The 26,716-nt window shown below is 34.2% G+C and overlaps 1 protein-coding gene across 3 annotated transcripts in view; it reads right to left on the reverse strand.

Annotated features, from left to right (window-relative positions):
- GRIK2 (glutamate ionotropic receptor kainate type subunit 2) overlaps positions 1-26,716 on the reverse strand; it is a 394,676-nt gene that overhangs the window by 161,836 nt on the left and 206,124 nt on the right. For all 3 annotated transcript variants that reach the window (XM_069851131.1, XM_069851128.1, XM_069851130.1), the window contains 3 exons: positions 10,011-10,154; positions 8,794-8,901; positions 6,254-6,367 (listed from right to left, as the gene is read on the reverse strand). In XM_069851131.1, the coding sequence (XP_069707232.1) occupies positions 6,254-6,367; positions 8,794-8,901; positions 10,011-10,154 (366 nt within the window). The remainder of the gene's footprint in view (positions 1-6,253; positions 6,368-8,793; positions 8,902-10,010; positions 10,155-26,716) is intronic.

The raw sequence follows: 26,716 nt of genomic DNA on the forward strand, positions 1-26,716 counted from the left end.
ATTTGCTGTTTTCCGCAGTTTCACTCCTTTTTGCCAGACTCCTAATATAAAAATTGGGGGGTTTATTCCATCACAACCTACTCTTAACTTTGCCAGACTTTAAAGTAATTCAGTTGCATCCCAAGAATGTGTGCTGTTTCCATTCCAGTAAAGCAAACCAGATAGGAGTGGATGCCTATTTCAAGCAGAAACACTTGACTCGATAACATAAAATCATTAAACTGTTGCAACACTTCATACTATACTAACCTGAATCATACTAAACTGGATCATACTGCCTTCATAATACCTGAAGAATATCAAAGATAGCATTAGGTCTTACTATGATGGAAAGCAAAACATTATTTTCTTACAATGTATCCTAAATTTTCAAAGGACTGTGGGGACAAGCAAACTAAAAATATGCAAATCCAAGGCACCCAACAAATAGAGAAAGCATTTTCCTAGACTGATGGCCCTGATGGTGTTCATAAATGCAAATCCTGAAGTGGAGTTATAAATTGATCCTTGCCAGCATGTGAAAGTATATTTTTATTACTAACATTCCAGTAGAAGGCAAGTGAAGCACTAGAGAATTATTTGTAAGAAGTTGTTTGAGATGATGCTGTAAACTTGGAATCCAAAGAAAGTATTTCTCAATATTTATCCGGAAATATAAATACATGGCCATCCTATCTTCTATTTGCACTCAGCCGGGAGAAAAATAGCTTTATTGACCTTCTTCTACTAAGTCAAACTTTAAGTTGTGCTGATCCCACTGCGCTCATTCATATACTATGACCCCCTTCAAACCTCATCATTTTTTTCTGATAAGCATCACTTACTTATATGTTCAAAATACAGACAAACACTGTTACCAAGCATACCTATGGATACCTTTCCAGTCTGAATGCCTCAATAGAAGTATACAGACATCGTGATGGATCTCAGGACAGGGGCGATTTTCAACTTAAACTCTTTTGAGCACGATAAACTATAAAGTAAACTAATTAACTTTTCTCAGTGGAAAAAAATCTGAAACACATTTAAGTAGTTTGCTTTACATTTCTGTTACATCTTGAGGAAATCAGTCAGTTTACAACTGCACTTGTAGCTGAAGACAGATGAGTGGAATTGAGGTAGGACTGGAATGAAGTTCAGGAAGGAATGTGCAGACTCTGGATTTTGAAGTGGGCATGGGAGGCCTGGGAGAGGCACTTAGGCACAAACTGATAATAATAGGAACGTGTATATAAGGGGGAATAAAAAAATTACCAAAACTAGAAGTAGGGGATTGCATGTTCCTTCAGCTTCCAAAGAAAAAAATTATCACATCTGAGTACACTAAAAAAAGAAAAACATCAAGTTTACAATTTTTCTGCAAAACAAGAAGAGATTCAATTATTTTATGGAAGTACACAAAATTAAAATAGATCTATGAAAAAGAAAGAGTAATCTAGGGCTATAACATTAGCATGAACAAAATAGTATCGAATTATTAATATTCCAAAATTTAGGTATTGCCTGACTCATTCCAGAAGGATGCACTAGTAATTATCAGAAAACACCTGCATCAGCTCTATTTCCTCTAAATATACCAAAAATATTAAAATTTAAACTATTACAAATCTGCAGTTCTGTGTACAAGAAATCAGTGACCAATCTTTATAAAGATAAAAAGTAGTTATTATTTTTAGGTATAAATTTAAAATAAAAGTATGCAAAATGAAAAATTATATCCCTAAAGAAAAATAATCAAAAGTTCTAAAACTCTGGGCTTTGCTTGATTTTTTATATCTTCAGTCTGAAAAAAAAGGCACTTATATAGCATCAGATTTCTACACATCTGAAAAAGCAGCATTAATAAATAAAACACAGCGTGGAGATATTATACTTTGAATAAATATAATAAGTATAATAAGAATAAAATTCTTTTGAAAATACATTACAATTATTCCTGATTCTAAAGTACTTGAACATTTTTTGGGGGATGTATAGTAAAAAAAAGTAATTTCACATTTCAAAGTTGAAGGAACAAAAACCTGCTATGTTTGAGATTATCACATACTTTTCATAATTTTCACGTATTTCTCAAAGAAAGCTTGACAGCTGTGAGCTTTTCAGAGTTTTGATCTAGGCAGATACAGAAAAGCACACAAAAGTGATAAGGGAAAAGAAAGAAAGGAACATCCATTTCAGCCAAACTGTAAAAAATAACCTGTATGATAAGATATACAGACTGGTAAGCAATTTAGCATAAACAAACAAATGCTAGGCATTTACATATATAAATATGAAAATTTAATTCCAGAGTTAAAAAGCTTCAAATGTAAAGGTAAAATATGTTCAAGAATAAAAATATTTAGGTATTTATATCTAAAAACTAAAGGAAAACAAAATCATGCCTCTGATATAGCTTGTAAATCATAAAATTATAAGATAATTTCAAATTATAAGAATGTCTTACTAATGAACTTGAAATGTTTTGTTTTTTCTTTTACATGGAATATTCAGAATGCAGAATTTTAATTTCAGAAGAAATTACCAAGTTCCAATGCAGTTGGCATTAAAATAAAATAAAGCAATAATGTCAAAAATATTGAGATAACCAAAGCTATGCTTATAATTGATACAAACAGAATTCTTTCTTAGTATTGTAATTTCTTCAAATGTTCCCCACCCTAAAAAGCTGATTAGACATGCTTTTTCACCAAAATTACGTGACAGTAGACTTCTCAGAAGTCTTGGAAACTCTGACCTCTTTTTGTAATAGAGCTACTGAATTGCTCATAAACCAAGGAATAATGTTTCGGATTATTATCTAGGACATGTATTACTGAGAATTCAAGATAAAAAAGATCACAAAGTTCCATCCTTACCTACACTAGATGAACTTATGAATAGTAGTTTATTATTTTGCCTGTTAATAGTTTTTCACCTGCAGTAGACTCAGCCACTACTGAAAACGCAGTGTACACTCACAGTTGAAGATCTTAATAATACATTACAAAGGAGGAAAAAGATATTCAGAATTTCAGAAGAGAGAATTAAATATGAAGGAAATACTGATATCTTTAAGGAAAAGTGAGTGTGAAAGCAAACTACAGAGTAAACTGGTCAAGATTCTATAGCTGGCATTATACTACAAACTATCATAGGGAATTGTTAAAGTGAAAAATCAGCATGGTAGAAAATACAAGACCAGTTTAAACAAGAGAATTGTCCTTTTTTTAAGTGGTATGTTCAAGACTGAAGAAAAGGAGAGAAAAGAAAAGCAATGAAGAAGAAAATATGGTTTTAGGAGCTGTAGTATTTTACGTTGTTCACAGATTACGAAATGGTAGGGGTTGGAAGGGATCTCTGCAGATCATCTAGTCACACCCTTTGGCTAAAGTAGGTTCGCCTAGAGCAGGTTGCACAGGAATATGTCCAGATGAGTTTTGAATATGTCTAGAGAAAGAGACTCCATGCCTCTCCTGGGCAGCCTGTTCCAATGCTCCATCACCCTCACAGTAAAGAAGTTTTTCCCCATCTTGAAGTTGAATTTCCCATGTTCCAGTTTGTATTCATTGCCCCTCATCTTGTCATTGAGCACCATTAAGAAAAGACTGGCCCCATCCCCCTTGACACCTGCCTCTTAGATAGTTACAAGCACCAATAAGGTTTCCTCTTAATTTTCTCTTTTCCAAGATAAACAGACCAAGTTCACTCAGACTCTCCTCGTAGAAGAGGTGTTCCAGTCCCCTGACCATCTCTGTGGTCCTCTGCTGGACTCTCTCCACTAGTTCCTTGTCTTTCTTGAAGTAGGGAGCCCAGAAATGGACACAGTACTCCAAATGGGGTCTCACTAGGGCAGAGTAAAGGGGAAGGATAACCTCCCTTGACCTGCTTGCTACATTATTCTTGATGCACCTGTGGATATTGCTGGCTTTCTTGTCCCAAAGGTATGTTGCTGGCTCATTGTTGTTTAACAGGACTTCCAGGTCCTTCTTCATAGATCTGCTTTCCGGTCAGTCGACCCGTAACTTGTACTGGTTGCTCCTCCTGAGGTGCAAAAGCCTACAATTTCCTTTTCTGAACTTCATTAGGTTCCATTGCATTGCTACAAAATGAATATTCAGTAATATTCTTTGTGTTCAACAGAAATGTATTTATTAAGCACAAAAACACCGAGCTACAAAAGTAAGCTAGTACACGTTTTTTGTACCAGATCAATTTTTGGTTCGTTCCAATATCTAAGTACCACTCTTGCAGTGCCTTCATAGCTGGAAGGAGTTATTGCAGTCACCAAAACTTTCACTGAACAGTAACAGATGTATAAAGAGCAGTTATAATAGAGCAACTTGTAACACCAATTGGAAGTCCTCATATTTCTTTTTTTATTTTATTTTACTTAGATATGTGCAAAAGGAACAGATGTTTATAAAACATGACTAAACACAAGTTATCCCTTAAGAGGCAAGGTATCCTTGATTACAGAACACAGCTGCTATCATAAGTTTCCAGAATCTACTTTTATGAGCTCCACCAATCCAAAAATCAGGGCTTATCAATAGCACTGCTATTTATATTTGTGCATTCTATCTTTTCTTCAGATCATTATTTCAAGAAAATCATGCAAGTGTAAGTATCACTATACAAAATCAATATGATACATACAACATCTGAACTCACACTTCATCAATGGATATATGTTCAAGCATAAATAAACTTGGAACAACCCAAGTTATTGAGTGTTTCTTATGAAATCTTGCAAGGATTGATCCTTGCCCCAGTATTGTTATCATGGATCTGGAAACAAGCATGCAGTGATTCCTAGTGAAGTATGCAGAGGCTACAAAGGCTAGTTGAGTATTGGGTAATTAAAGGAAAAGGTCACTAACAGAGTTAAGACTATATTCTGGAAAGCAGTAAACCTAGGAAGCAATTAGCAAGACTGTGAAACATAGTTGTAAATCAGTGGAATTCTTCAAGGAATATATTAGGCAGGATATGAGGATACAACATAACAGGAGTATAAGGGAGTCAACTAGAATTATTAATTAACATTTCTTTGTAATGCAGTAGCTCTTATATGCACAAAATTTGAAAATTTGTGAAGACCAGTGGGAAAGAAAAAGTCATACTATTACTCTAGAAAATATGTTGCTACTTTAAGGGACTGGAAGAGGTTTATTTATATTTCATAAAAAAGAAATCCATGAGATTATATATTTATAAACTGTAATTAATAGTACAAGAGAAAATGGTGGTAAAATTATGCTATTTTAGCAAAACTTGAGTTTATGTGTGAAAGTGAGTCAATCATTTTACAATTATGTATCACATATGCATTTTTTTCACTTAATGGTATAAAAGAATGAAAAAAATCAGAATTTTCTATAATTTTTAAATCCTCAAAACAGACAGTATAAATGAATAAAAAGTTATATTACATAAGATGTTAGAAGCGCACTGGCATTTGTATCTACGTACCTGTGAAAATTCATTCTAGCTTTATATGTCAAAATATATGTTGGTAAAATCTCCTTATTAGAGAAAAAACTGTTGGGAAATTAAATTTGTTTGATATCTGCCACCAATAATGGTGGCAGAAGACAAACACAGCAGACACATTTCTTGTAAGTATTTCATTCGTGTTGAAATTAATATTACTATTTCAAAATACTAGTGAGGAAATCAGAGAACATTTATTTTTACATAATTAAATAGATGTGATTATAAGTAAAAAATACCTCATTCCCCACTGTGAATTTGTCCACAACGGCAATGAAAAAGAAGTTATTTCTGATCTATTTGAAATGACATCTCAATTACATTTCTGTATAATTAAAAATTTCATCCTTAATAATCAAGTAATAACAATGATGAAAATAAACGTTAACTAGTGTGTACCTTCCTTAGAGGTAATATTATGGTGTTACATTAGGAATTGAAAGCTATAAATTAAGCTGGATAATATTGCCAGGATAATAGCAAAATCATTTTTTAAAACAAACATCTTTTGTTCTCTCATGTGATTCTGAACTAAATAGCTTTGTGAAGGAAGCAAAGATTTTGGTCAATAAGAAGGAAAGTGAAATTACTAACCAGCTGACGTAACTCTAAAATTGGGATAATTTACTTACTGTTTAGATGACAGTAAATATCCGTGACTATCTTAACAACTCAAATTCATTCATGACACAGTAGTTTCTAAGTAACTGTAACATATACTACTAAGTGTTCATTACTGTTCTAATTAGTATAGCATAATTCAAATGTAATTCCTTACCAAGATGGTAGTAACAATTAAAGAGCGATTGGACAGGGAATCTGTGACGTTTGCTGGTTTTCCTTTCTGATTCTCAGTCATGTTAAGACCACTCAATGGATCCCAAGTTCCAACCTATAAAACAGTAAAAAACTGTGTGAATTGACCATTAGTTATATTGTAGCATCAATAAAAAAATCAATTAAAAAAATAAATAGCTACAGGAAAAAAAAAAGATTGCTAATATGTGTTATTAAACCCCATTTCATTATTCTATCATGACAAGACTGCTTCTTTAAAACACAATTCAAAATATCTTAAAGTGTATTTTGTGAAGCATAACATTAAGAGTAAAAATGATGCATAGAATATCTAAAGCTACTCTGAATACTTAATTTTCCATTTAACTTTCATTCTTCAGGACAAACCACAGCTGAAGATAACTTAAAAGTTGGATGGAAAATCAGCAAAGAGCATTGTCTATAGAGAAGGATTTACCATTTTCTGTGGTCAGAGAGAACGGCAGAGCAAAAAGATGTTCTGGTGAAAATGCAATGGGGAAGTCTGAAAGTGGGTTAAATGTAGTAACTTAATTGATTTGCAGATAAATTTCAAGATGTAGCTCTTAAGACATTTTAGACATTGAAATTCTTATTCCAGTAAAGTGAACAGGATTTTTATCTAAGTTAGTAGTTCCAAGGTGATCCTTCAAGATTCAGGAGAAGAACAATCTCAGGTCCTAATTGATAAGGCTTATGATTACATCATTCGTCTGCAATTTCATCACTATAACTAAAATGTCAAGCAGTAAATATGACTATCTATTTTCAGATGTCAGTATGTTTGTACTACTCCACTGTCTAAAAATTCTCCACAAATATTTCTTGTTTGTTTTTAGAAAGGATTTTACACATCATTTCAAATACTGAGCGATATTTATAATATAAGGTAAAGATATTTTTAAATTAAATCTAGTAGGTAATTAAAGAGTTCTTTGAAGTTTTATTGCTCATATATATATAGGTAGGTATGTATAGATGTATATACATGAACATATACTTAAAAAAAAATAATCTTTCAAACTAATTCCTGAGAAAACATTCATAGACTTCTAAAGGATTTCCTGCAGTTTGGCTGCCAAGTAAGTTTGGGATACAATTCAGTATGGGTTAAATAAAAAGAGATTCATTTCTAAAACAGAGAATACAGCAGAAGCTGTAACAGAGCAAAGACAAGTTTGTTCTCTTTTTCTATGATTTTCTGTTCCACAAAAAAGCAACATTTTATCTTTCTTCATTGCATAACACTCAGTTCCAAGAAGTCTTTTAAATGGCTATGATTCTTTAATTTTAGACACTCAGTACCTTATAAACTGACAAAAGAAATCACAAAGAGAAGAAAGGAGAACAAGGATGTCTCAGAAATACAATAAATAACATCTAACACGTCATTTTAAAGTACTGAAACCAAAGCTTACTACCAAAAAAAAAATTCTGCAGTTACTCTTTTAGTACTATGTCATTTGGTAACTTAAAAGGTTTTTAGGAAATCTAAAATGTTCAGTCTTACAGTTTGACCATAATTAAGACATTGTAAAGGGATTGAGAACTTTTAGTTGTAATACTCTGTTAATTATGGTAATTATAGTGTTTACTTTACTTTGAAGAAAACCAAAGAAGAGGAGAATAATAAAAAGTGATAAAGACTGGAATTTAAGCCTGTCCCTGCTGTTTCTTCATGTAATTGAAACTGGATTGATCTCTTCCATGAGGTTCAGCTTCAGTACAAAAATATCACTAAAATTTCTAAGGTAACACTGTTACCTTATTTGATATTGTGAAAGAGTAATACTCTAGGAAAATAGTACTTGCCAAAAAATAAAAATGAAGTAAAAATATCAGACCTGTTAATCAGAATGGATAATAATTCAAAATCTGAATATGGAAAAATGCACATAGTTTATATGGACAATATTTTTTTAAAAAAAGTTCAGAGTTTCATATAGTAGAATATTTATCAATAATTATGATGCATCCTTGGACCTTTATCTAGGATGGAGAGTGCTGATTAGAGTAATTTTTCACCGAATATTTCAAAGTTCCCTCTTAAAAGACAGAAAATTGCCAGAATGAATCTTTTTTATTTCATCTTGTTTGAGGTAATTCTTCCTGAATTGGTAAGATTTAAAGAAAACACTAATACACATACCCACAGCTTCACACATGAGAACAGGCAATGTGATTGGAATCAACTAAAACTAAACAAATGATAGACTGAAGAATAAGTATATTAATGCACGACTCCAGGTCCATCTATTCACTCTTCCCCAGTCCTCTTGAATCTAAAAATGCGGCTAGAAGCACACAGCTAAGAGGCTATAAACTGTCAGAAATCAAGATAACAGCTTTTACTAGAAGACTTTGAAACAAGATATCAAGTTGAGAACAGGTAGATATTTTTTGTAATACATGAAATGTTACTAAAAAAAGAAAGCTACTGGTTCTAGGAGATGGGATTTGGGGTTTTTACCCCATCACTTTGAAGGTAAACATCTTACATACCTTTTCAAGACCTTCTTCCTTGAGGCTGATAACATCTAAATCAAAATCTGTCCTTAAGCCATTGGTTTTGTTAAAAGTTATCCTGCCTGTGAGGCCTTCCCAATGGGCCTATGGAGAAGGAAAAAAAAAAAAAAAAGCAATTTCTCTAAATAAATACCTCCACTTTTTTTTTTTTTTTTGCCCCAAATGAATGAATTTTACTTCTGTCAAAACAAGAACTTCAGTTATTCATTCTATCTAAATAATTTACCTAAAATGAGAAACAGTAGGAGTTACTTACAGTACAGGAGACTTGAATACTCTACCATGTTTACCTTTAGCATGTTAAATCTCCTAACTTTACTTTAAATCACTATCAGTATCTAAACAGCATACTAGGACACCAAGGCCACAAATATTAATTCATTGTAGCAAAAAAAAATATAAAAAAAATTAAAACCAGGTTCATTCTTGGCCCCTTTGAACTTATGCCAATATTTAGTTGCTGAGAATCATAGAATCATAGAATAACCAGGTTGGAAGAGACCCACCAGATCATCGAGTCCTACCATTCCTATCAAACACTAAACCATGCCCCTTAGCACCTTGCCCACCCATGCCTTAAACACCTCCAGGGAAGGTGAATCAACCACCTCCCTGGGCAGCCTCTGCCAGTGCCCAATGACCGCTTCTGTGAAAAATTTTTTCCTAATGTCCAGCCTAAATCTCCCCTGGCAGAGCTTGAGGCCATTCCCTCTTGTCCTGTCCCCTGTCACTTGGGAGAAGAAGCCATCACCCTCCTTTCCACAACCTCCTTTCAGGTAGTTGTAGAGAGCAATGAGGTCTCCCCTCAGCCTCCTCTTCTCCAGGCTACACAACCCCAGCTCTCTCAGCTGTTCCTCATAAGGCCTGTTCTCCAGCCCCTTCACCAGATTCATTGCTCTTCTCTGGACTCTGGAGAGTCTGAGGTTTGGGATTTCAGGGGTTTGGGGGTTATGTGAAAAAAGTTCCAACTGTCTACAAACAGAAGTTTTATTTCTTTTGTCCAACTAATACATCAGGAACCCGTTTTCAGATAAAACCGATGTCTTGCCTGCTCATCTTTTTACACATAGCAAGCTGGGAGATACTCATCTATTGAAAAAAAAAAAGGCAGAATTCAAGTAGAGTGGGAAAAGAAGAAAATGGAGTTGGAATAAAGGAAAGTAATAAGGCAGGAAACTTTATTAGTGACTTACCTCCTTAATGAGACTCATAAAGCGGGTCCCAAAGCGCCATGGTTTGTGGCGATTACACTGTAGTGAGCTGACAGTCATCTGTGGGAACTGCTGGACGGCCACTGACACCACATGAACTGCATCATACATTAGTGCTGCATCCGTCTGAAATTGGAATGAAATCAGAACCATGAATGCAAATTAAAAACATGTGACAGCATTAGGAGGCTATATAAATCACTGTATGAATATTTGATTGAAGCCATTTTTCCACGAGTGAGGTGAAATTAAAAACTGGTTAGCAAAGTAGCAAAACCTTACCTGTGAAGGAAAATGCACAGGGTAAGGATGTAATGTTTCTCTGGTTTGCGATTACAGGCTAGATACAGTCCCAAAGGTACCCAGCTGATTCATTAATAACATTTTATGGTGTCAGTTTAAATCCCTATGACAGGTCTAAGCGGTATCTGCTATAAATCAGAGGCAAATTATTATTGCAGTAAAATGCACGTTGTTTTTAATGGCTTTCATGTCCCACCCTAAATACATAGGCTGTTTAGATTTGGTATGTGTTCACTAATGTTGTATTAGCAAAGGGCCAAGACAGCCTCTCCGTACACACTGTCATGCAGTACAAGAAACTGACAATCTCTCCTGTTCTATTTGATAAACAGAGGCAAGCACTGGAACCAAAAGGAAAAAAAGAGAAAGAGAAAGGACCTTAGAGTTAGCTGGTGGAAATGAACACTATACAATCTGCTCGATATACCTTGGAGAAAAAAGACCTATTTCCCCTTCCCATTCACATAATTAGTGAGCTGTGAAATTAGTTCTTTAATGGATAGGAAACCTGGTGATTATTGCACTTGTCACAATACAATACAATACAATACAATACAATACAATGCAATTCAAAATGAGCTTATATAGTGCCTTTCATGCAAATGCATCCCAAGGCTCTTTACAATAAAACTAAACATAAAAATGCAAAAAGGCTCTACCATTATAGCTCACAGGCTACTGCTAAAGGGGAAAATATATGTTTACATTTAAATGGAACTCCCAAGGAGAGATCTCAAAATTCAAAGAGAAACAAATCCTAATTTTAAAATAGCTAGTCTAATAGGTTTGAATGATCTTAGACATCAAGTAGATTATGCAGGGTCCCCAAATCAGTCAGAAAACTTATTTTCTGCCAAATTGTTCATTGTCTTCAAGACATTAACATGCTTTTAAGGCAAAGTGATATTTAACAAGGAGGTAGCAACGCCAAAAATTTGGAATGACATGCTGAATAAGCATCATACAAAGCTTAATATTCTAGAAGCAGCAGTTGGCAGTAGTTGGAGTCTAGATAACAGTTATTTAAGTAAACTGTACAATAAGTACGACACATCAGTCTGGTTCAGAAATACAAACTATTTTTTTTTTATCTTTACTTCTAAAAATCTAGGTTTTCCATCAATGAAGGAAAACCGAAATTGCTGTCAGACTTCAGCAAAAGCAGCCCATTAAGAAGCAACCAGAAGTTCAAAAACAGCATTAATGGATTAATTAGATATGAGTTTGGACATGGAAATTGTAAGACTCAGCAGCAGGAATCAAATGGACATTATGCCAGATGCAGAGTAACATGGCTTTCTGTCAAATTCTGTAAGTCCCTGAGCTGGAAATCTGTAGGATGACAAAACAGTCAACTCCAGTGAAAGCATTAAGAAAGCCGCTGCTGTTTTAGAAGTAATTCAGATTCTGATAATATTCTTCATATCTGACTGGTGAATATTCCTTTAAATGCACACCACATAAACTAATCACTGGCTAGAAACTGAGTTCCCTATTTAATTTTTAGATTCTGAAAGATAAATCCCTCATTTACGTAGGATGAGATTCCACCATCCACCTTGTATCAGATAATTAAAGTTAAATGTTATCTTAAAATTTTATACTGAATAAAGACGGATAGAACCACATACTCAAAAAAATTATCAGTTTACTGATTCAATATAGCACTCATTGGGTGCAATTATTGATTTTATTGCAAAAGAATATACAGCACAGAACTCAAGAAAAGATATAATGCGTATAGTCCAATTGTGAGGTTAGGCTCTGCTCTTAGTTGGTCACATCACCATTCCTCTGAGAGAGAGCAGGAAGTTATAGCTATTGGCCTCACTCTCCACACTCATTCATTAGGCTTGATCAACTTTGTTTCACTGCCCTTTGTACATACCATTTTCTCTTCCTTAGGTCCCACTTTTGGAACTAAGGTTTGTGGTACAGGAAGTATTGCAGGTTTCAGCAAGAGACTATTTGGGGACCAGGGAAGAAATGTCCCAGGTTCAATTTGTAGGATTCTTTATTTCATCTAAACAGAGATTAGCAGTCTGGAAGGAAGAGGAGGTACAAACTTCAGAAGAAGAAATGGTTCTTGAATTTCAGATAGAAAATTCCTATAATGTTTCTTTTCAGTGAAGTACACGTAATACAAGAAAATAATTTTATTGAAAAATGAGATTAGTACTGTTACAGTCAACTTGTATAAATATTTTAATTATGTTGTATTTTACAAATGTGTCTTGATACAGCTTATGAACTATGGATTGTGGGTTTTTCTGGATTCACAATTCTTCTTAGTGTTTATGAATACTTGCTTGGATACAGACAAACTCATCTGAAATACTGCTCACGACACTGTCATTTATATTTCTACAACTACAAAATTAAAAAGAATATATAGAAGCTACAAAAATTTTCATTAAATTAAAATAGAATGAGCTTGACTTAGGGGATTAACATGTCAGGCAACAGACATCCGTGACCATAAGTCTATTTTGCAGTTGACTGTCAAATAACCAGAAAGCTCTTAGTACTCAGAGGCAGCACCTTAACCAGAGACATGGTTACAATCACAATATATCTCAAACAGAGAGAATGCACCATTCTGTGTTTAATCTTTATTTCAAACTCTGTTGGACACTATACATTTCTCCTCAGTACATTTCAGTCATTCTTAATGTTAATTCCAGCTGGAGGCCAGTCACAAGTGGTGTCCCTCAGGGCTTAGTGCTGGGTCCAGTCCTCTTCAATATCTTTATCAGTGACCTGGATGAAGGCATTAAGTGCACCCTTAGCAAGTTTGCAGACGACACTAAGCAGGGTAGAAGTGTAGATCTGCTGGGGGGTAGGAAGGCTCTACAAAGGTATCTAAACAGGTTGGACCGCTGGGCTGAGACCAATGACATGAGGTTCAACAAGGCACTTGGGGCACAACAACCCTATGCAGTGCTACAGGCTAGGGGAAGAGTGGCTAGAAAGCTGCCCAGAGGAAAAGGACCTGGGGATGTTGATTGACAGCTGACCTAACATGAGCCAGCAATGTGCCCAGGTGGGCAACAAGGCCAATGGCATCTTGGCTTGGATCAGAAACAGAGTGGCCAGCAGGTCCAGGGAGGTTATTCTCCCTCTGTACTCAGCCCTGGTGAGACTGCTTCTCGAATCCTGTTTTCAGTTCTGGGCCCCTCACCACAAGAAGGATGTTGAGGCTCTGAAGTGAGTCCAGAGAAGAGCAACAAAGCTGGTGAAGGGGCTGGAGAACAAGTCTTATGAGGAGCGGATGAGGGAACTGGGATTGTTTAGCCTTGAGAAGAGGAGGCTGAGGAGAGACTTTATTGCTCTCTACAGCTACCTGAAAGGAGGTTGAAGAGAGGAGGGTGCTGACCTCTTCTCCCAGGTGACAAGGGACAGGTCAAGAGGGAATGGTCTCAAGCTCCACCAGGGGAGGTTCAGAAAAGAATTTTTCACAGAAAGGGTCATCAGGCACTGGAACAAGCTGCCCAGAGAGGTGGTTGAGTCGCTGTCCCTGAAGGTATTTAAAAGATGGGTAGACAAGGTGCTCAGGGACGTGATTTAGTGGCAGATAAGAATGGTTGAACTCAATGATCCAATAGGTCTTTTCCAACCTGGTGATTCTATGATTCTCCCCAGTCCTCATCAGAGTGAAATAATCTTTTCAATCTCCTCCCCCAAACACATCCAAAGGTGTCAAGGCATGTGATTTTTGTCACACAGTTATTTATCCTGGTTAACCAATATTGTATGGGTGCGGGGGGAAAGTTCTGGGGACTTGGAGCTGGGGCAGGAGGCTGGGGTAGTGGTTTTTACTGGTTTCTAACATACAGTGGCAAAGCTAATACAGAAGAAACCTGCTACAGCTTGGTTCTCAGCCTAGAAGAAATCTTACCTATGTAATGGAACTGACAAACTGCTTCTCTGTCAAGTTTTTCTGCCCTTTCTATAACTTCTAAAAGGTATGGTTTTCAGTGATCTTCAGCACGATTAGCAGGTTAGATAAGAATCAGGTGAAAATCCTGAAATCAAGCAGGCTGTTTATGCATGACAGCTGCAACCTAAGATCTCGGTATGTATCTTAAGACCTTCTAAAAAAGTGAGAAATGGCTTGCACTCCAACATATAGATCAAATCCAAGCAAGCTAACAGAACAGAGGAATCATGGTCTTCATAACCATCTTCAGATTCACAGTACGTAATAGTTCATTGATGTCATTTGATAGCTGACTCCACAAATATACTGTTTTTGAAACACCTGTCCCTAATTAACTATAAAGGGTTAAAAAGAATGAAGATTCCACATTTAATGACATTGAATCATCATGGGATGTGTGCACTTTATTCGCGCATTAATGTTTTTATATGACATCTCTGTTCACCTCTGTTGTGGTTTAACCCTAGGCAGTAACTAAGCACACACAGCCACTCACTCACTCCTGAAGTTTAACATTTATTTAAGATGGATTGCTATGCTAATTCTGTTTCTTTATGAGCTGTATCAGAAATAGAATACTTCTCAAACATAATCTGGCATGATCTGGAATAACTTTCAATTACTAAAATACAGATGATTAGAAACACTTTGAATGCAGGAAAAAACCCTCAGGTATTCAATTAAATTTTAAATTAAACTAATGTGATTGTTTTTCCCCTTAATTAAATTTATTACTAATAAAATTCTATGAAGAAATATGCTCTTTCACTTAAAAGGTTCTCTGTGAAGTACTTGAAAACACCAAGGAATTTTCTACATTGAGTGACATATGAAAAATGTCAATGGAAAAGAGAAGCTTAAACAATCAACTTTTTATTCTTTAGCATTTGATCCAGCTGGACATCAGAAAAGGAAGAGAGATTTGTAATGTTAGTAGTTTATTTTCCCTAGATGAGAAGATTTTTACGTTTACAATCTGTGACGTACAAGATCTCTCAACTACCCTCTTCATTCTGCCATTTTTCTTCAGTGAATATAGGGAATTTTTTCTACAGAAAAGGAGTCATGAAAGTAAGAGGTGTTTGTTTTGGGTTTTTTTTGTTTTAAAAAAGGATTAGTTAGCTGACTACATTGTCCTCCTAACAATATAAGGATTATCGTTATGAGTATTAGGCTCCTTATTTATTTGCAAAATGATTTTATGCTAGGTATAAGATATTAATAAAGACAAGCTCCTTGCAAGTATGATATATACTTGTTTACAGTGGTCTGTATTTTGTGTTTGAACTTGAAGTTATTCATCCAAGTCATGTCTAGTAAAAGCATATTAATGTCCCTTTAACTCTGAAAGAAAGAAATAAAGGGGAAAAAAGTGAAAGTTTTTATGTAAAAGAAGGTCTTCAAAATGTGTCCCAGAATTAAATTCAGATATAACTCGTCAATAACACAACTTGAAACTCTCTAGACAATTTAAGGATTATCCACAATAAATTTTTCAATATTTGGTTCCGAAAAGATGCCAAAATATATTTTTTCAAAGAGAAAGCAGATGTGAAAGAAAATGCAACAGTGTAATATTCTATAACTCAGTTGACAAGCTGTGTCCTATTACAAGCTGGACATCTGAATCTGCCTTTACCAATCACTACTATAATTAGTATAACGTTACAACTATATCATAAATTATGTGTACTTAGATTTTTATGAAAAGACAAATACTTTGCTAATTTTTTATGCAGTTCTTTAGCAAACAAATTGTTTTATGCAAAACAAAACCGAACTAAAATTTAACCTTGAAACACAATATTCTGACTCTCTAGTCAATTCTGTGTTAAACTGAATTGATTCACTAACAATTTCAAGGGCATATGCTCATTTCAAGGGAAGATGTTCATTTGAAATACTGCATTGCATGAGCCAAGCATTTCCCTTTGATTAGTAGAGATGCGTATGCTTTTCTACTTTGTAGCTCTTATGCTATCTTTACCTGTATATTATCTGAATAAGTGCTACTACATTAAGCAGCATAACATTTTTCATATGCAGCTCATTATTCTCTTCAATATTATCTCTGTCTTCCTCTCTTTAGTCAGTCAAATTTTGCCCTTGTGAAATAAGTCAAACTACATTTAAAGGCCAAACTGTTCAGAGTTTTGCCTAGTGCCTGATGGTCACTATTGTGTCCTGAAGAATTTTGTGTTTTATATAAAATAAGGCCTGAATTATTTTTTTGAGGATTAATCCATTAGCTGCATCAAAAATTAAATAAAAATTAATGAAAATGGTTGCAAATGTGTATCTACATTTGTTTCCCAGGTGACCATAACAAAATTATCCAGATAAGTGCATAAAAGTGAAAGAACAGTTTCCATTTCCGTGGAAATGAGTTCTCTTGTTAAAAGCAATTCATGTCAAGTCTTTATTGCACTCTGAAAGTTATTTCATCATAAAATATCATTTTTTTACAGACTGAATTTCCATTAGCTACACAGGCAGCCATCTCAGAAAACAGTATGTTCTGAAACAAACCTAGTTCAGACCGACAGTGGTCACTGGTTTTACAAAGTGTTAACATGCTTATTTCATACTCCAGCAGGATTCTTTTGCTGAGCTTATATTTATGGTATGTGTCCTTGCAAGAGTTTAGAATGTAATGAGAATGTAATGTTCTCGTTTGGTAAAAGGACTCAATACATGAGGCAAGTTATGTCCCAGAAGGACTTAATTATCCATTGCCTCTTATAAGTTCCGTTTTATTTCTTACACAACTGTAATGTCTTGGATGGAACACTGGATGCAAAGTCAGGTTGTTGGTTTGGTTTTTTGGGGTTTTTTTCTCAACTCTCAATATATCCAGACTATTATTAGTTAGATTTATGAGGGATAGAGATACCTTTAAAAAGTACTGGTATGAACTACAGAAACTATGCCAGTGTACATATAAATGTAAGCTAAGATTACTTACAAAAATCTGCAGTTTCTTTGTTGTCGATTCTACTGTTGCCTGGTCAGAAAATTTTATCTTAGGACAATGTGATTTTAAGCCAGAAAACAGAAAAACTAGTAACACAAGAAAATTCTCATATAGTGTGGTGCTACATTGCTAACATTACCCAACCTGAAATCTGATTCACCCATACCCTTGATCAGCCACCTCCAAACTATAGGTAGCTACAAATCTACACAACAAAGTGATTTTCCAAGAAGGTCTAGAACCATAGATTAATATTGAGGAAAGCAACTTTTCTTTATTATTTTTTTTTTATATCAAATGTTTAGCAAAGAATGGTTGGATAAGAAGATGAAGAGAAAACACTGAACTATCCATGGCCTGTATGGTCTTATTTTAACCACTATGACCTGGAGTATTTTCCTGTTTTCAAAAATGATTTGTCAGAAAGGGTGCTAGAAGTATTACACAACTCCATGGATCTATTTACTGTTATTTTATTTGTTCTGATTACAGTCTAAGGCTAATGGGACAGATATATATTCCATTGCTTCCAGTCGGTGTTTGAAATGCAGTTCCTAAAATTTTACATTATTTTCTGTTCTATGCATACACATATATGAGGGATGTTTTTCTATATGAGTTACTGTAATAATAAAGTAAAAAATAATCATGTTTAGAAACTTCTACAAGGTTCTGGTCATATACATAGCAAGACAGCATAGGTGGAAATTGCACCACAAAGATAAAGCAGTCAAAAGTTTAGATTGAACAGATAAAAGGATAAAAGGGTTTGTGTTTAATCACATAGCGAAATATACATCAAGACAAATGAAACCTAAAGAACAGTCTGAAGGAGATATTCATATAAGAAGTATATCCAATAACATGAACTATTTGTTATCGCACAGGTCTGTAAAAGGCACAAGACTATGTTATCTCTCTTTGTATACATATATTGCAGGAAAATTTGAATATCAAAGTAAATATATGTTAAGTTTATACCCTTTACTACTTCTCTATGCACTGTGTGATAAATTTTTTAAAAGACGGTTTTGCATTGCAATAAAATCATGCCATACTATACTCATTTTACAACCACAAAGCAATTGTCATCATGCTTGTCCTTGCTTAAAATAAATAAGCATGACACATATATTGGTGAAATGGAAAAAATTAATAGGAGTAATTTTATCTTACAGACAGACTCTTAAGTTGCATTAGATTTAAAAATCTTTAACAATCATTAAAAGAATTGCTGCATAAGACCACCAGCAGAAGATATTTCAGTTAGATGATGCTTGAAAAATGTAGTAGTATGCACCCAAACTCCGGAGACCAAACATACTACTGCTACTCACAGAAAGCTCTCCTATTCAAGGCAATTATAATGAGTGAATGAAATTAAGAAGAAATGGCTTGCAAAACTAGTTCCTCCCCTCCTCGGGTAATAAAATCTATTGCCCCTGAAATAATTTCACTTAATTCTCATTTGCTAACACATCCCACAGAACAATTTTGCTGAGTGAGATTTAATAAATCTCTCACCCTGGGATTAAATTTTACTGTTTTATGAACTGTTAAATTGCATTGTATGCTTATTAAAGCTGATGTTTTCTTACTTCTTGACACATTCCCAACTCCACCCTGGAGTACAATTAAGCAAACAGCAGAGATTTTTTTTTTACCCCCGAAAAAGCATTCCAGCTGGGAACAAGATATAACCATCAGCAAGCTATAAACAGCGTTCATCTAACATTCTTAAAAATCAAAAAAACAGTTAGCATAAACTTTTTTCTAAAAATATTATTGAACACACTGTATTACTTAAAGAGGTCTTAAAACTAAAATTTTTTTTTCTTTAAAATCTATAAAAAGTCGAACTTACACAGAAAGAGAAAGTGAAAGATTTTACTCTTTTGCCTCAGAGATATGGCAAAGTGGAGTCTACAACAATTACAGATTTTGAGAATATGTCAAGAGAATGTCAAGGAAAAGCCCTCAAAAGGATAATGATGTGGTTGGCACATTTCTTGTCATTACATTGTCATTACATAAGAAATAATATATATTTTTTAATTGACAGAATGAAACCATATTTCCCAGTATAAAAGTTTGAAGTAGTAGTAATTCTTCCATCTCACAAAACAATCTCAGATAATCAAGGGGTTTGATAGAATATTTATGATGCTAATAACCTTGAAGTATCTGAAAACTAGTTAGGCGCGTAGCCACTTATTATGGATTAATTTTAACTTATTGGAGGTGAAATTTTCAGACAAGTTGAAATTTTGCCAGCAATTAACACACGAGATGTAGTTAGCAAGTAGCTTTCAGACAGGTTTTTTGAAATAAGAACAGCAGCAGTATTTCTCTCATCTGCTTGAACCTTGATTCGGGATCTGAATTTCATTTCAGCAAACAAAAAACTAAAGATTTACAATACACACTGTAGTACACAGGAAAATTTTAAATTATGTTTTCTGAAAAGGATTTCTTGCATTCTTGTGAGGTAAATGTTTAAATCTTAAGTACAAGGAAAAAATTCAGTTAAGGGAATAAGTATAAAGAGTCTGAGGATATATAGAAATGCATCTTTTGCTTCAATTGTTTATATTTGATTGGATGAGTCTAATTTCAAATCTAGCCTCTCTATGCAAGCTTTGCTATTCTAATATAATGTTAAGCTGTGATTAATTTCCTGAACTTTCAGATCAGCTTTTAATTGTCACTTATTTCTAAATTAATCATTTATTGGAGAGGTTATCTGTCACTACCCTGTAAAGTGTTCAGAGTGGTTTACTTCTTTCCAACCACAGAAAGAAAAAACTTCCCAATATAAATTATTCATCCTATATGGTCATCTACATTTATCTGGAATAAACACTTTTAACTGTATGAAAAAGATAAAGAAAAAAATATATATACATATAATGCTATTTTTTAGAAAAGTAATTTGTGCCATTTTCTATTTTCTGGCTAACCAAACCATTGAATCATATCGAGTTCATAAGACCCTGTAAATGACCCATCATGTCATAAACTCTGGTAATCCAAGAAAAAATTTGAGTGTACTCTGTGCAATAACAAATACTGTCTGACTGCATAAGCCCTTGAAGATTTCTGCTTATAGTATACAGTTAGGAACGATATGTTAGGACGTTAGGTTTCTGTATATCCTGGAAAATAAATGTAAAATTTCCAGGTGAAAGTTATCCTGAAGTACTTTCTCAACCTTTCTTCTGAACTTTAAACATTATATGTGCTATAACACATTTTGCAATTAAAAAAAAATCACAGTCTTCTATATAACTTAAGGGCTGATAGAAAAAACCTAATTAGCAGGAACAATGGGTTATTATTTGATCTTTGGTAGTCTATTTCCTTTCATCTGTTCTCCTGCTCAAAAATCGATATGATTGTGATCACTACAACTCTATAGCCAATGCATAATAAAGAGTTGGCTGTTACTGTTATATTAGCTCAGTATTCAAGACTTATCACACCACATGAAAAGTCCTTCTGCATGAGCAATTCATAATTACAGAAAGATCATACTCCGCATACACACTGAACATCTTTGTAACCATGTGCAGCAAAAAAGTATACCTGAGAATGCAAACAAGAGGCACAGCTAGAATAATCCAGAAAGCAAACGCAAATCTGATGTATAATGGGAAGAATTCTGAAGAATGAAACTACATATTCTGGTTTCCTATGCCATAAAAGTTTCACAATGTCTGAGGACCTCAGAGCTTTCACACTTCCAAATTTTTAAGTAAAATTAAAAAAAAAATGCATATCTATGACTGTGAAATGCAGATACAAAACAGCTCTGAGTTTTGGTAATAAATTACCTTCTCCTGCTTTCACCAAGCTTCATTTACATTTCTCTCCATTTAGAAAGAACAGATTTCAATATCCTCAGTGAAAAAAAAAATTCCATGTGCAGCCTTGCAAAGTTAATATTTGCAGGAGAACACAAAATGTTTAGCAGTATAAAGTATAACTAGCTCATGGAAGAGTGTATGTTTGTTTCAAAAAAGAATGCTGCTTTACATCAATCTTCTGTAATTCCTTTATTAAGTTATGTCCTACAGGCTTACTAATAAGAACAACTCAAAATAATTTTTCTATCCTGTTAGACATAGCTGCTCTTTTTGTCAGCATAAGAACCAATCACAATCTTCATAGTCATCAGATTTTTTTCAATTAATATATATGAATCTTGGTATGTCTTGTAGCAATGTATAAAATCAAAATTCACTCAGTGATCTTTTCCCAGAACTTTGGAACACACTTTCTCTAAACATAGTTCACTTTCAAAAGGGTATTTATATCATAAAGCCAAATGATAGTATATAATTATCATAATTACTAAACTAAAAATAGGAATTGAAAACTGAATATACTTCCAGCTTTTTCAATACTCCATCAGGATGCCATCGTCAGAATAACAGTCAAATTTCTGCACATCTACATTTAAAAATAATAAAAGACTTCTGCCCAAGCTGAGGCAGAAGCTAAAAAAAAAATCATATCTCTTACTAATCTGATTAATATATATTGTTCCTGAAGTGTACAAATATTTGTTTTCTATGGTTTAACAAGCTTTAAAAAAAAAATTCTTAACATTCATGTTATTTTTAGAGATGTTAATCCCTTATATTTCAGAAGACTCTCCATATCACAGAATCACAGAATCACAGAATAACCAGGTTGGAAGAGACCCACCGGATCACCGAGTAGAGGGAAGAAAGAAGGAAGGAGAGAGAAAAAATAGAGGAAATATACAAGTATACACTGCTGTAACCACAGAAACACTAGGATTTCTAAACTTTTTTTCATGCTAACTAACAGTTCTACCAGCCAAAGAACCTTCAACAGAAAAAAATAGAAGGAAAAATAAATAGGGTCAGATATAATAAGCCCCATCAACTATTCCAAATCTTTAGACTTTGTCACTTCCGTACAGCTTCTGAGATTTCTAAGACAGAACAGCGGGTAGATCATTCATAATCCCTTTCCTATTAGGAGCATAAAAGTATGAGTATTCATAGCAACTGTAAGAAAATTTCACAGAATTATATTCCTTCATATATCTTTAAAGAAAGTATGATCAAAAGTAGTGTTACTAGTTTAAAATGCACAAGTTTTCAGTTCACTGCTACTACTCAGCTCATTTCTGTGAATTCTAATCCTCAAGTCATCTCCCAGTTTAGCTATGTCAGGACTACTCAATACACTGTCCTTTAGAGGTGTCCTCATTTGTACTGTCAGTCTTGTGTACTCTCTCTTGTCTGAAATAGCTCAAAGACTCACAAAATCTTTTAGGTTGGAAAATTTCTTTAAGAACATTAAATCTAACTGTAAAACTAACACTACCAAGTCCATCACTAAATTATGTCCCTAAGTGACAGTACAAATAGGACAGACCAAAATCTTGCTCCATGAGGATTAAACAAGTGCATTTGCATCAGATGCAATAAAAAGCTTCTAAATGGTGGAGGCAACATAAAATTCATTGATGCTCTTCACAGAATTCTGAGTTTTTACTTTAACATAGGGAATTCTCGCACTTTTCTAGGGAAAGCTTGCAAAAAAAAAAAAGGTGCTGGAAATGTAACATTTCTGCCCCACTTCTCTAGCATGAACTGGCTAATATAATTTAGCAGAAATTTTCTCAAAATACTTATCCAAAGAAATACATCTGCTTAGAAAACATGTAAATGTAGTGTGACAAAACTCTAAAAAATTGAAAGAAGGTTGTATTTGGAACTCTCTGTTATTGATATTAAGTAATACACTAGTCCTGCCTATAAAACTAAGTAGAAGTGATTGTTGACCAGGAATAGGAAAAGAATATGTTGTTTGTATGTCCCTAAGAAATGGAACAAACTCAAAATACAGTACCATGAAATTAAAATCACAATGAATCATATTTAACCTTGATGCCTAATGTTATGGTCATAATGAAACATTCTTTTACAAAGAATCCCAAAGAGAAGCAAGTTCAATCAGGTTAACAATTTATCATCTTATATTCTTCATCCATTACTTCCTAGACAAACTTTCATGGACAGTGGAGAGATAAACATTCATAGAAGGAAAACTATTTTTCCTCAAGTATTTAATCCATGTTGTTACCTTCTGCCCTTGATGAAGAATTTTTTGGATATCACATTGTGCAGGAAATGTCATTGTTGTTTAAGAAAACAATTCCTGAATGGTCATAAATGGTTTGAGGCAGCAGGCAACATACAAATGAGGCCTATAAGTCGGTAGCTTCTTCTTTTTAACATGATTACCTATCGAATCTCGTCTTTTAACAAAATGGGGAAGGTCTGAGTAATATAAAGCTCAAAAGATAGATACTTCAGTCTCTCAAATTTCTTAGCAGAAATTCCTTTATGAATTCTTGTTTAATATTAAATTTAAAAAATTCTTGTCTAATACTTAATTAAAAATTGAATGAAAATAATCTAGTTACAGAAATGACAAGTAGCCACTGTGTTCCAGAAAGGTACAAATATTTGCAGATTCACCAGAAAGAAAGAGATGGAACAGAATTTTTTCTGCAGATAATTTCTGTGAGAGCCTTTTATTTTAAGAGATGTGAGAATATCCTCTTTATCTATGTACTCTATTTACTGAGGAATCTCACTTTACAGATCTCTAGGTCACCGCAAACATTGACACAAGAATAGCTAAACTTAATGCCAGAGCCGTTAGCAGGAGAGGACTGCTTAAGTGTAGTCCTGAAGTGCTTCTTAAGCACTTCTCAGTTCTCATCATTTATAATATTTTGCAAAGAACGGCCTACTCTCTAGATATGGAACTGTTTTCCTTTTGCAGGTGTTTCCACAAATGACTTGATGTATAAGAGTCTAGTTCCACAAACATTTAGACATATTAATGTGATTCAAAAGCAAATGCTTTCAACAGGCTTGTTTTGCTACTTTAAACAAGTATTAAGACTATATTGTTTACTTTCCATTCTGTCTTTAGCATTTCCTATGTCTATTTCTGGTTTAGTCTGCTACCAAAACAAAAACAATACTTGTCCACTCATTTTCCTTTCATTTGTATTTGTTTTATAAATAATTTTGTAAGGCTTCATTTCTCTGAAATGTCTATCACAGATTTTATTTTCAATCAGCTTTTGAAGTTACTCTCCTGATAGTTCCAGTGTTCTGATTCACATCATGGATCAGTCTCATATTGCATGAAGAACCAGGCTCTTTTAAGATAAATTTCACTGATCTAGGGCTGCGCTTTATGTGCTCCGTCTGCTAATTGGCTTAGTCTAAATGAATGGACCAGAGATAATCTGAAGCAAAATAGTTGAAAATAGAATAGTATGAAATCAGAATAGTCAGGCTTTTGACATCAATAGTTTTGCTTTATGGGGATGCCTTCACTTGGGGGAGCCTCTTCACTTGCTATGGTATCCATATTGTAGCTAAATTCCAGTGAACACTTGAGAAAATCTGGTGCCATCTTCAAGTTGTTTCCACTTCATTATAATATTGAAAGTATTAATCTTACATTTACTTCATCTCTAACTTCAGGTTACAATTCCTTATGCTGTTTACTCAAAGAAAGAAAAAAAAACACCTCTGTCCTCAAATACAGAACAACAAAAAAACCCTTCTGCTCCAAAAACGTCAGCTACTACTTTCGAAGTATGATGAACTGAAAAACTAAGCATTTTCAGCTATACAGATATGAAGAAGTGGGGAGAAGCAGCATTTATGGCATTTATTTATGGTAGATAGTAGCTTTTCACAGTGGTCAATAGAGGCTTAGGTTGAAAGCCATTTGTCAGACTGCACACATATACATAAACAGGAGTTGAGAACGGTTGCCTTTGGCTCTAACTGCTAAAAACCAGTTATCAATCTTCATCTAATTCTTCAAGGAGCTGCTCTCAGTGAGCAATCAATATTGTATTTGCCACAATAGCTCATTTAATTATTTTCATCCTATATATCCTGTCAGCAGGTGGAAAGTCTTCTTGATTTTAATTAATTTTGAGATCATTGATTCTTTGCCTTTTCCTTTCCTGTGGTTACACATGCAGACACAAATGCACAGACATACACTTTTAGCCTGCAGGCTATGTAAGATGTATGACAAGTCCTTGGTGAAAACCCTCCATATTACTGAAGTATACCTAGATGACATGCAGCTTTACTTTTAAATCTTTAACCATCAACTGCTGCAAACGAGCCCCTGGCACCTAAACATAGTTGGGCAAAAAGTAAATTGAAAACTGTGTTTCCTGAATAGTTTTCAATTACATAGTCCTTAAATCAATAGGCAGTAGGATATCACAACCACAAGCCTGCTATAAGTTACCAGAGAAACAGAAAGACAGAAAATGGAAATCAGAGAACCAGAAAATGGTAGTGGAAATCATGAACTTATATTACATTTTAAAAATAAATACAAATCTTAGACTGATGGAAATCTTTATCACCCAAAGTGAAAATGCATTAGGTTGTACAATGCCGTGTCACATTTCCTCTATGTAAAGTACTAGGAATAAAACACAATGCAGATCTCTCAGTAAGGAGAGTTGAATATTTGTAAAAGACAAACTCTCAACAGAAGTGCAATAGAAAAGGCTTAGTCTAGATACCCTAAGAGAATTATGCATATTCAAGAAACCTTGCTTCTCATTTTAGGAGAAAATTGTTAACCCTGTTGATCCCTACGTTGCAAATTGGCAAGCCGACTGCTCTCAGGGTCTCCTTGTAATCTGATTTGTACCATTTCCACAGTTTCAGGGAAAGGGTTCTGGGAGGTGGAATAAATAAATAAAAACAACCTATGGTAAATAAATTTACAAGTACGATAATGAAGACTGATTAAAACCTACATACATTCTAGAGTGCTTTAAAAACCTCTTCAGTCATAGCTCCGCTGCCAGAGATGACATTTGCTTTGTAACTACTAATAAAGCAGCTATATATGATCATTCTCACTTAACATGACATGGAATAATCATGAAGTTACTTAGTTTTATAGCAAGAATGTAAGTCTACCAGATGTCATTGCATTAAAAACAAGGTGAAACTACACATTTCATTTTAACGCCACTATACAAGGGATAGTGTTCACTGGATCAACCTTTGTCAGAAAAGATACAGTATCGGTGAGGAGAATTCAGAGAAACATTAATGGGATACAGAGCATATCTTTAGACTGTTTCTAGTTGCATGGGAATCCTGAAAAGGGCAGCGGCTGCCCTAGATAAAGCAGCCAGTTTCATATATTTTCTATTAGCATTCTCAGCTTAGACCTTGAACAGTATTTCCATGTGCAGTTCTTGATCACAACATGCTTTTCTCCACTTTCTTCCACTGGAAATGGTAAAAAAATGCCTCCAGACTGAAAACAGTAGTCTAACATTTTGTAACTTTATGCAATCTAACATAAATGTAACTTCAATACGTCTAGTTTAAATTTCATAAGCAAGGGCATTCCATT

This window comes from Phaenicophaeus curvirostris, chromosome 2 (genome assembly GCF_032191515.1).
Source record: "Phaenicophaeus curvirostris isolate KB17595 chromosome 2, BPBGC_Pcur_1.0, whole genome shotgun sequence".
Taxonomy (NCBI): Eukaryota; Metazoa; Chordata; class Aves; order Cuculiformes; family Cuculidae; genus Phaenicophaeus; species Phaenicophaeus curvirostris.